Source organism: Heptranchias perlo, chromosome 8 (assembly GCF_035084215.1).
Source record: "Heptranchias perlo isolate sHepPer1 chromosome 8, sHepPer1.hap1, whole genome shotgun sequence".
Lineage (NCBI taxonomy): Eukaryota > Metazoa > Chordata > Chondrichthyes > Hexanchiformes > Hexanchidae > Heptranchias > Heptranchias perlo.
The window spans coordinates 48,101,612-48,113,988 of record NC_090332.1 but is presented as its reverse complement, the minus strand read 5'-3'; the positions used below and the strand labels follow the sequence as shown (position 1 = coordinate 48,113,988).

Below are 12,377 nucleotides of genomic sequence, written 5' to 3'. Positions count from 1 at the left end.
CCCCAAATCCAACGGAACCGTTTGCATTGGAGGTGGCTACCACAGACACCACCCTCTCGGCAGTTCTATTACAGGAGACACACGGGAAATTATGACCAGTAGCGTACGCCTCACGTATGCTCTCACCAGTGGAGCAGGGGTATACGGTATGCGAAAGACACTTGCTAGCTGTCTTTTGGGCAGTGCAGCATTTTACTTATATAGTGGGACTAAATCCACTTACAATATTAACAGAACACACCCCAGTACAGTTACTGTTAGATGGAAGGATTAAGGATGGTTCAGTTAGCCAAAATAGAATTGCTAGATGGACATTGTTGCTGCAAGGGAAAAATATAACCGTAAAGGGGGTAAAAACCACCACTATGTTAGCAGACAACTTAGTTTATCAGGGAGAAAAACATGAGTGTCAATTGATGATAGCAAATGACCCCAAGGGCCCATTTGTATCAAAACAAAAAGGAGGGGGTAAGACGGGGCCTGAAAGTAGAAAGACAAAGGAAACAGGAAAGGAAGAACCCTCTTTTAACATTTTTGTGGATGGCTCTTCATCAGTACAGGATGGGGAAAGGAGAACTGGCTGTGAGACATACATAGAGTTGAGCCCTGGACAGAGAGTAATGATTAGAATACACCAGCCCACCTCATTCTTGAGTCCAAAGTTTGCCGGTCCCTATGAGATAGTAGACAAAGCTAACCCATCTGTATACAGGATATTAACGGCACCAGATAAGAGTGGCTGGTACCACATTAATCAGCTAAAGTTGGTAGGAGAAAAACAAGATAACCATCATTGGCATGTGCTGCTCGATGCTAACGATGTTCTGAATTCTGAAGGTCAGGGAGATCAAGAACTGGACCAGTTACAGATCCAAAAGGAGGTGATCGAAAACAAATTTGACACTGTCCGTTCGCATGCAGAGGCGAATCCAGGAACAAAACGACGGGAACATAAAACAAAAAGGGGGAGTAAGTGGGTTCGAAGAAACGGACGGTTAGAATCTGAAACAAATTGGGAACAGGATTTGGACGGTCTGGCTCAGTATATGGAGAGACTGGACTTATGATAGTACCTAAAAGAAACTGTACATAAGAGCAGAAATTACACTTGTTTATTCCAGGTCCAGACTAGAATGAAGGGGATGATGCATTTTGTTGCTATCGGATTGATCGTCATCAGAACTGTGGTTGAACCTGCCTCGGAGTCGTCACGACGAATGAACGTGCCTGAAGCAGTGTCGACGACGGAGGGATATCCCGAGACCAGGGACAACTTTGCTCTGCAGAATAAGACAGTCCGAACCAACAAAGGGAAAAGAGGGGATTTAAATTTGTATTATACGGGAGTGAATGGGTTAGCGTGTGTAGGAAAGACTTTGGGTATACCGGAGGGAGCGGGAGTACGGTTTTCATGTAACACAGTTCTAGAGGTGACATTATCGGTAATCCCAGAGGGAAATATTATTAATCAATTTGTGGGTCCATTTATGGAGTGACCATCGGGGAGCGACGGTCGAGGTAAAATTATGGTCCACTGGGACCACACCTATGTAAATATTGACTGGAGTAGTGAGGATAAAGGGAAATATTACGTTGGGGCGGTGTTTCATATTCCCCGGCACGGAAGCAATTTGACCTATCCGTTAAAAAGAGTTCATAACGTGGGCAAGTATCATGAGGGTACTTGGATATCTTTGAGCAATCCACCATCTCATGCTATTGTAATGGATGGTGCTGAGAAAGGGGCAGATTTGTCAAAGTGTCACCAAGGAGGGAATCACTGGGCCTGTCCAGAAGAGATAACGAGACAGAGACTTACTAATTGTGGGTTCAGTACTTATGAAAATTGTTCATTGTCCATTTTGCCAGTTAACAACCAGTCCTTTTTACAATACGCCCTTGTGGGACAAACGTATTACATAGCCACAGCGGCTATGAACTATAACAAAGGATGGAAACAGTGCCCTCTGGAAGGACACAATGTGGCCATTAACAACATGACCTCAGACTTGGTTGTCGGTGGACATGTTCTGCCTAAGCCAATAATGAGGATGGTAATAAACGAAAACCTCACAGTCCAACGTACCGATATAGACCAAGATCTGTGGAAATATGTTCCTACCGAACTACCACCCATTCCGCACCTGACTGCAGATTGGATGCAAATAGCGGAGGAAGCTAATGAGATAATTCATCAATGGACTAAACACACTAAAATAATTAAAACGCATGCTGATAAAGCAGGTGAACTGTTACGGGACCCCGGGTTCTGGAATAAGTTTTGGAATTGGGGATCTAATGTTCAAATACATCCATGGGTCAGGATTTTATCACATGCTGCTGTAATTGTGATTTTATGTGCATTAGTACTTGTCATATTCAATGTATATCAGCTTAGAAGGTGGAAAAATGAAATTTTGCAACAATTGAATGTTAGTGCTATAATGAAACAGAAGAAGCGATTATCAACATAAGGACAGTGTGTGAAGTATATTTTATACGCTTCCTTTTTGTATTGTTTATATAACCATTTATATTGATTTTTCTATAATCATATGAAATCGCGGATGTAACATACCCATTGGGGGACAATGACGGCCTCAGGAGTGGTACCCAGAAAGGGAGAATAATGATCCTAAGATAGGCATCTTTGGATCAAAAGGGGGGAGATGTTGGCCAGAGGCTACAGAAGACTGCTGAGCTGAATTCAAAGTGCTAACAAAGACACTGACCTTTTGAACTGAGGTGACCTGGAGTTCAGTCACTGGTCTGAACTGGCCAGAACCGGTTTGAATTTGTTCCGCTTCTTAGAGAGACAAAGGGACGGTGTGCTACCTGAGCCCTTGGAACAGAGCCAATCAGGGGATGACATCGGTCACTCCAGCCAACCGGAGAAGACAGCATCGTTCGAAAAGACAGACTTGGGGAATAAAAACTGAGGAGTTGCTGGCTTGGGGTCAGTGTGTGTCTTTGTTTGTTTGTGAGAGAGAGAGAGTGTGTGTGTTTTTGTTGGTGTGTCTTTGTTTGTGAAGGAGACTCTGGGAGACTCTGGAAACTAACCCTCGTGGAAGTGGGAACCTTGCGTCAGGGACGTGAAGACTGCGTCAAGGACGTGGAGACGACGTCAGGAGTAAGAGGGAGAATTGCCTGGCCAGCAGCGTCTCTCCTTTCCGGGTAATATAATATCCTTTCTACTCTGGGACCACTCTGGGAGTGTCGTCAGGAACCCTAGTGGGTGTGCGTTTAAAGCCTGATACTCGGGGAGTATTAATAGAGAAACCTAGTGGGTGTGCGTTTAAATCCTAGTTTGAGTATAAACCTGTATAACCTGCTGTAGACTACATGCCTTTTCTAACTAGACGTATAAGCGGTATGTACATGATCTAATAACGTTAATAAAGCGAATTGAGAATTAAGAGAGAATTGACTCTTCCTCTGTGTACTAAGCTAAAACCGTTAACCGGTGACTTCCGGTCAACAACAAGGTCCCACATGACAGACTGGTTAGAAAAGTAAAAGCCCAAGGGAAAGTGACAAGTTGGATCCAAAATTGGCTCAGTGGCAGGAAGCAAAAGGTAATGGTAGAGGGGTGTTTTAGTGACTGGAAGGCTGTTTCCAGTGGGGTTCCGCAGGGCTCAGTACTAGGTCCATTGCTTTTGTAGTATATATCAATGATTTAGACTTAAATGTAGGGGGCATGATTAAGAAGTTTGTAGATGATACAAAAATTGGCCATGTGGTTGATAGTGAGGAAGAAAGCTCTAGACCGCAGGAAGATATCAATGGACAGAATCAAAGGTGGGCAGAAAAGTGGCAAATGGAATTCAATCCGAAGATGTGTGAGGTAATGCATTTGTGGAAGGCAAACAAGGCAAGGGAGTATACAATAAATGGGAGGATACTGAGAGGTGTAGAGGAGCAGAGGGACCTTGGAGTGCATGTCCACAGATCCCTGAAGGTAGCAGGACAGGTAGATAAGGCAGTTAAGAAGGCATACGGGGTACTTTCCTTTATTAGTCAAGGTATAGAATATAAGAGCAGGGAGGTTATTCTAGAACTGTATAAAACACTAGTTAGGCCACAGCTAGAGTACTGCTTACAGTTCTGGTCACCACATTACAGTTCTAGTGCAATCACATCAGGAAAGATGTGATTGCACTAGAGAAGGTACAGAGGAGATTTACGAGGACGTTGCCAGGATTGGAGAATTTTAGCTATGAGGAATGATTGGATAGGCTGGGGTTGTTTTCTTTGGAACAGAGGAGGCTGAGGGGAGATTTAATTGAGGTGTATAAAATTATGAAGGGCCGAGATAGAGTGGATAGGAAGAACCTGTTTCCCTTAGCAGAGGGGTCAGTGACCATTGGGCATAGATTTAAAGCAATTTGTAGAAGGATTAGAGGGGAGCTGAGGAGAAATGTTTTCACCCAGAGGGTGGTGGGGGTCTGGAACTCACTGCCTGAGAGGGTGGTAGAGGCATTTAAAAAGTACTTGGATGTGCACTTGAAGTGCCGTAACCTACAGGGCTACGGACCAAGAACTGGAAAGTGGGATTAGGCTGGATAGCTCTTTTTCAGCTGGCACAGACACAATGAGCCAAATGGCCTCCTTCTGTGCCGTAAATTTCTGATTCTGTGATTCTATGTATCCATGCTCTTAGAGCTATACTGATGACATTGACCTCCCACTGCCTCCTGAGTATATGTCTCGAGAGCCTCCTGCCCCTCTGCGGATATAGGGTGCCCCTCCTTCTCTCCACTTCTTGCACCAAGGCCTCCAGTGCATCATCAGAAAATCTTGGTGCAGGCTCTCTTGTGGGTTGAGCCATCTTGACAAAATTCTTCAAAATCAATTCACTTCCTGACACCACTTTCAGCAGCCACAATGCACCTTCCCTTTAAGAGGTGCAGGCTACCTTTAGGTATTGCAAGCCACTCGCGATATTGGGCCTCCTGCTGATGCGTGCAGCCAATGAACAGTGCAGGTAGTGCTGGCTGCATGCAGAAATCATGAAAATCAGCAGGCAGCACGAATTTAACATGCTGCCTGCAGTGCAATGCAAGGGCACAGGTTAATCGCTGACTGCAATCTCCGCACCAGTGAAGATTCCAAGAAGATGAGGCCAATCGTAAACCAACAAACTAGTTTATTTTGTACACATATGTAAAAAAAGCAGTAACCAAGCTTTTGGGTTACATTGTGCAGAGAGAGCCCACTTGAGTAATGAGCATTCTGTGTCATTCTTATCTCATGTGCATAGGATGGGTAAAGGGAGTTGTCATTAGTTTAGCATGGTGCTTGATAAATCGGAGACAACTTATCACAAGGGAAGCTAATGATGTCAGGTATTCTGTTGTCTGGGATGTCTGGGGAATTTTTGTATGCACAGACCCTGAGCAGCTTTTCAGAAGGCCTTTGATAAAGTCCCACATAAGAGGTTAGTGTGCAAAATTAAAGCACATGGGATTGGGGGTAATATACTGGCATGGATTGAAAATTGGTTAACAGACAGGAAACAGAGAGTAGGAATAAATGGGTCTTTCTCGGGGTGGCAGATGGTGACTAGTGGGGTACCGCAGGGATCAGTGCTTGGGCCCCAGCTATTCACAATATATATCAATGATTTGGATGAGGAAACCAAATGTAATATTTCCAAGTTTGCTGACAACAAAAAACTAGGTGAGATCATGAGTTGTGAGGAGGATGCAAAGAGGCTTCGAGGCAATTTAGACAAGTTGAGTGAGTGGGCAAATACATGGCAGATGCAGTATAATGTGGATAAATGTGAAGTTATCCACTTTGGAAGGAAAAACAGAAAGGCAGAGTATTATTTAAATGGTGATAGATTGGCGAATGTTGATGTACAAAGGGACCTGGGTGTCCTTGTACACCAGTGACTGAAAGCAAATATGCAGGTGCAGCAAGCAGTTAGGAAGGCAAATGGTATGTTGGTCTTCATTGCAAGAGGATTTGAGTATAGGAGCAAGGATGTCTTACTGCAGTTATACAGGGCCTTGGTGAGACCACACCTGGAGTATTGTGTGCCATTTTGGTCTCCTTACCTAAGAAAGGATATACTTGCCATAGAGGGAGTGCAGCGAAGGTTCACCAGACTGATTCCTGAGATGGCAGGACTGTCGTATGAGGAGAGATTGGGTTGACTCGGCCTGTATTCACTCGAGTTTAGAAGAACGAGAGGGGATCTCATTGAAACGTATAAAATTTTGACAGGGCTAGACAGCCTGGATGCCGGGAAGGTGTTTCCCTTGGTTGGGGGGTCCAGAACGAGGGGTCACAGTCTCAGGATATTTAGGACAAAGATGAGGAGAAATTTCTTCACTCAGAGGGTGGTGAACCTGTGGAATTCTCCACCACAGATGGCTGTGGAGGCCAAGTCACTGAATATATTTAAGATGGAGCTAGATAGATTTCTAGACACAAAAGGCATCAAGGGGTATGGGGAGAGAGCGGGAATATGGTATTGAGATGGAGGATCAGCCATGATCATATTGAATGGCGAAGCAAGCTCGAAGGGCCGAATGGCCTACTCCTGCTCCTATTTTCTATGTTTCTATGTTTCTCTATCCATGCTAATATATTACCCCCAACCCCTTGAGCCCTGATCTTGTGTCACAACCTTTTGTGTGGCACCTTATCGAATGTCTTTTGAAAATCCAAATATACTACATCCACTGGTTCCCCTTTATCTATCCCGCTGGTTACATCCTCAAAGAACTCTAATAGATTTGTCAATCATGATTTCCCTTTCATAAAAAATGTTTTGACTCTGCCTAATCATATTATGATTTTCTAAGTGCCCTGTTACCACGTCCTTAGTAATGGATTTCAGCATTTTCCCGACGACTGATGTCAGGCTAACTGGCCTGCAGTTCCCTGTTTTCTCTCTCTCCTTTCTTGAATAGCCGTGTTACATTTGCTAGCTTCCATCTTCCGATTCGGCACTTTACAACTTTCTGGCCTCAACACTGAGTTCAACAACTTCAGATCATAACCACTGCTCCCATTTTTTTGGACAGCAGGTGCCGGTAATGGTTCTGCTGTTACTATGTACACCTCCTCTGGGCCCATCTTTTGTTTCTTTATTGTCCCATTACCACCATCCTTTTGCCTTGCACCATCATCCCTTTTGTCATTTAATCACTCCTGCCCTCCACCCTATCACAGACCTTACCGTTTGTTTTGTTCTTTCCTCCCCCACACTTTTTCCAGGGATCTGTATCTGCTTATAAACTGTTAAATCTCGAACTTCTTCACGTTCTGACGAAAGGTCATCAACCTGAAACGTTAACTCTGATTCTCTCTCCACAGATGCTGCCAGACCTGATGAATGTTTCCAGCATTTTCTGTTTTTATTTTAGATTTCCAGCATCTGCAGTATTTTGCTTTTATTTCAAAATAATTAATTGATTGTGAATCCTGAACATGAGAAAGGTGCTATATAAATGCAAGTTTTTCTTTCCTATAAAGCAGGCACATGACTACCTAGTGAGGGCTGAGCTGACCTGTAGAAGTAGGCTTCTTAAAGCTGTATAGCAGTTTTGAATGTTGGTTGCAAATTTTATTTTTTTCCACTAAAAATTTAGTTTATTCTGTATTTTCATTACTGCATTAGTTTTGTTGTTTTGGTAGGGAGGGTTTTAAAAAATTTTTATGCGTTTTTGGAATGTGGGCGTCACTGGCAAGGTCAGCATTTATTGCCCATCAATAATTGCCCTTGAGAAGGTGGTGGTGAGTCGCCTTCTTGAACCGCTGCAATCCGTGTGGTGAAGGTTCTCCCACAGTGCTGTTAGGTAGGGAGTACCAGAATTTTGACCCAGCAGCGATGAAGGAATGGCGATATATTTCCAAGTCTTGCAAGGCTTTCAGTTCCTTTTCCTACAGCAGTCTTGTTTTCAGGGATTGCAACAGCATTAAACAATTTAGATGAGAACAATGATTTCATGCAGGAACACGAAAAGCAGGTTGATTACACCTCAGGTGTTATATATGCATCCACCTAGATACTACCTTATGACCAGCAATTACTGTCCCAGGCAATTCTACCTGACTTTGCTGCCCCCTAGCTACAAGAGGGTGTCACAAAGCAATGCCTTTTTCCTCCAGCTGACTGTAGACAAATTTGGCAACAGGGACAGCTTTTCCTGCAGCTGTGAAGTCACCATGATACTAAGCTTCTGTGAAATCGGATCCTTCCAAGCCACTGCAGTGGTCATATGCCAAATCTGTCCATCTGTTTCCACAAATGCATCAAGTAAGTGACAGGCAATAGTTTGCAAGCAGGAGCATCTTCATCATTTTCCCCGTAGAAAGTAAGCATTAATTGGACAGTGTACAGAACTTCATGTGCAGAGTCCAAGAGTGCAGGAAGAAGAAGAGGATGATGAAATGGAACAGGCAGATTTGCAGCCATGAAGATTACCAGCACCCTCTCCTTAAAACTGGTCAGATGGTTGAGTTTGGGAGGCCCCCTCCAATATGAATTCTCTTCCCTGCGCAACTTTTGTGCTGAAAGACTGCTTGCCTAAATCCTGACTTGGATGTGCCATAATTTCCTCCAGGTAAACATTCAGAAGAACTAAGCTATTGTCTTTGGCCATCGCCACAAACTCCATACCCATTTCCTATTTGTCGAGCTGAGCTTCCAACCCCTTTCCATCACAAAGATCTACTTCCATGTCTGTAACATTGCCAGCCATCGTCCCTATTTCAGCACACCTGCCTTTTCATCTCCAGACTCGACTATTCCAAAGCTCTCCTGATTGGCCTCCCATCCTCCACCCTCCGTAAGCCTCAGCTCATCCAAAACTCTGCTGTCCTTATCCTATCCCACACTAAGTCCCTTCAGCCTTGTGCTCATTGGACTATATTAGCACCCAATGCCTCATATTTAAAATTCACATCCTTGTGTTTAATTCCCTCCATGGCCTCATCCCTCTCTATCGGTGTAACTTTCACCTGCACTACAGCTCCCTCCCAAACTCTTTGTTCCTCTTGTGCATCCCCCTACTTTTCACTTAACCATTGGTGCTCATGCATTCAGCCACCTAGGTGCCATGCTCTAGAATTCCCTCCCTAAACCTCCTCCTTTAAGACCCTCCTTGAAACTCACCTTTTTGACCAAGTTTTTGGTCACCCCTCCTAATATCACTTTCTTTGGTTTGGCATCCATATTTTTCCTTATGCCTCTGTGAAACACCTTCCGATGTTTTTCTATGTTAAAGGTGCTGTATAAATGTTGCTGTGTCCTTGGCACCTCATCTAGTATGTGCTGGCACCGAGAGCCTCCAGGCTGCAGTCTGGTGAAGAGCAGCCTGGATCAGGGGCAGGAGAGGCCGTGATTGAGAAACAAAACCTAATGTCGCAGTAGAGGATGAGGGAGTAGAGATGATGGATGGGATAAAAATAGATAGAAAGGAGTTGCTAAGTAGGTTGGCATCACTCAAAATTAACAAGTCACCCAGTCCAGATGGGATGCGTCTTAATGAAAGCCAGGGTGGAAATAGCAGAAGCTCTGACCACAATCTTTCAATCCTCCTTGGATATGGGAGTGGTGTCAGAGGACTGAAGGACTGCAAATATTACACCCGTATTCAAAAAAGGGGAGGGGAATAAACCTGGTAACTACAGGCAGTCAGTCTAACGTCAGTGGTGGGAAAATTACTAGAGACCATTGTCAAGGACAAAATTAATTCTCACTTGGAGAAGCATGGGTTAATATAGGACAGCCAGCATGGATTTGTTAAAGGCAAATCGCATCTAACTAATGTGATTGAGTTCTTTGATGAAGTAGCAGAGAGGGCTGATGAAGGTAGTGCAGTAGATGTTGTATATATGGACTTTCAAAAGTCATTTGATAAAGTACCACATAATAGACTTATTTAGAAAACAGAAGCACATGGGATTAAAGGACGGTGGTAACTTGGGTATGTAATTGGCTAAGGGATAGAAGACAGAGAGTAGTGGTGAACGGATGTTTTTCTGGCTGGAGAGAAGTTTGCAGTAGGGGCCCCAGGGATCAGTATTAAGACCATTCCTTTCCTTGTTATATATAAATGACCTGGACTTGGGTATGGGGGGATGATACAAAACTTGTCAATATAGTAAACAGTAAGGAGAAGAGTGGCAGGCTTCAGGAGGTCATAGACAGACTGGTGAAATGGGCAGACACAGGGCAGATGCAAGTTAATGCGGATAATTGTGAAGTGATACACTTAGGGAGGAACAACATGGAGAGACAGTATAATCTAAATGGTACTATTTTGAGGGGGGTGCAAGAGCAGAGGGACCTGTGGGTGCATATTCACAAATCTTTGAAGGTGACAAGGCAAGTTGAAAAGGTGGTTAAGAAAGTGTATGGGATACTTGGCTTTGTAAATAGGGGTGTTGAATACAAAAACAATGAAGCCATGCTAAATCTTCACAAATCACTGGTTAGGCCTCAGCTGGAGTACTGTGTACAATTCTGAACACCACACTCTAGGAAGGATGTCAAGGCCTTGGAGGAAGTACAGAGAAGGTTTACCAAGATGATACCAGGGATGAGGGACTTTAGTTATGTAGAGAGATTGGAGAAGCTGGGATTGTTCTCTTTAGAGCAGAGAAGGGTAAGGGGAGACCTAATAGAGGTATTCAAAATTATGAGGGGTTTTGATAGAGCAAGTAGGGAGAAACTGTTTCCTCTGGCAACTGGTTTGGTAACCAGAATTCATAGATTTAAAATAATTGGCAAAAGAGTTCGAGGGGAAATTGGGAGAATTTTTTTCCACACAAAAGGTTTTGTGGAAACTTTCAAAAGGCAATTGGACATGTATTTGAAGAGGGCGAATTTGCAGGTTTATGGAGAAAGAGCTGGGGTGTGGGACTAAATTGGACAGCTCTTTCAAAGAGCCGGCACAGGCATAACAGGCCGAATGGCCTCCTTCTGTGCAGTAAGATTCTATGATTCTAGACTCAGTAACCCCAGGCATGAAGAGCAGGCCTAGAACCAGACAGAAGGCAAGGCCAGAATAAAGCTAAGTGCTTTAATTGGCTAAACCTCCTCTCTCGTGTAGGTAAATGTAGCCTGTCATTTTACTTCAGGGATGCCCAAGGTCAGACATGACCACTTTCCAATCAAGTTGTGTCATCTGATGGTCTGTGGGAACTACATTATCAGTCACATTATTAGAAGGGACCAATCAGCTCCCTAAGAATGGATAGAACCCAAAAGGCACCAGAAAGTGCTCATATATTTAATAACAATTTATAGCTATTGTTAATAATAAAAACAATAAAAATAAACACTGAACGGGTGTTTGTTTTTCTGTTCATTGCCCAAATACCTGTTGGCACAAGATGCATGTCCTTTATTCATTACAGAAAGAATGGTAAGCCGGGGCACAAAGCAATTTTAACTAAGTGCAATAATTCATGGGTACAATACTATGAGAAAATAAAAATATTTCTAAGTGTTCAATGATATAATAAATAAACACATACGCACAGATACATATTAAGTAAATCTTGTTCAACCACTTGAGGGCAATGCCTCGTCTGCTCTGTAAAGTGTCAGTATTACAGCAAAATAAACAAGGTGGAGTCCCTACCGTTCAGGTCCAGTCTTTTCAAAGCAATCCAGATGCAGTTCCGACTTGCCATCACCCCGACTGTCAGCTGCGTCCGTCACCACACACTGCGCCTGTGTCTCTCCCGCACTACTCTCTCCAATGAGATCCCGGCCCGCGGCACAACCATGGAAACGAGCTACAAGTCCTATGTCGCGCTGAGCGAAGGTGGCTCCGGAGAAAAGAATATGCACACAATGTGGGAAAAGATTAGAAAAATCGAAGGATGTCCATGCAAACATTGCATTAAGTAATAATTTACAATGAAAAGCGGCATATATGGTGAACTAGTTTCCATAACAGCCTTAATATTTTGTTCTAAGTAGCATTTTATCTGTTTTATGTTTTATTAATAGTATGTATAGCAATTTTTGTTGAGGTTTAACATCGACCAAATGACACGGGATGTTATGCAGATTATGAATTATAACCAAAGACCAGGACCAATGGAGTATAATGTGGGTAAATGTGAGGTTATTCACTTTGGTAGGAATAGAAAAACAGAATATTTTTTAAATGGTGAGAAACTAGTAAATGGTGGTGTTCAGAGAGACTTGGGTGTCCTCCTGCAAGAAACACAAAAAGTTAGCATGCAGATACAAGCAATTAGGAAGGTAACTGGAATGTTGGCCTTTATTGCAAGGGTGTTGGAGTACAAAAGTAAAGAAGTCTCACTGCAATTCTACAGGGCTTTGCTGAGACCTCATCTGGAGTACTGTGTACAGTTTTGGTCTCCCTATCGAAGAAAGGATA

General features: G+C 43.4%; 1 protein-coding gene across 2 annotated transcripts in view; it reads right to left on the bottom strand.

Moving 5' to 3' along the window:
• The window catches only part of si:zfos-1056e6.1 (uncharacterized protein LOC107988029 homolog), a 148,448-nt gene extending 136,772 nt beyond the window's left edge, over nucleotides 1–11,676 (bottom strand). For both annotated transcript variants that reach the window (XM_067988345.1, XM_067988346.1), the window contains exon 1: nucleotides 11,607–11,676. In XM_067988345.1, coding sequence (XP_067844446.1) covers nucleotides 11,607–11,658 — 52 coding nt within the window. In that variant the 5' untranslated portion in view covers nucleotides 11,659–11,676. The remainder of the gene's footprint in view (nucleotides 1–11,606) is intronic.
• Nucleotides 11,677–12,377: the final 701 nt, after the last annotated feature.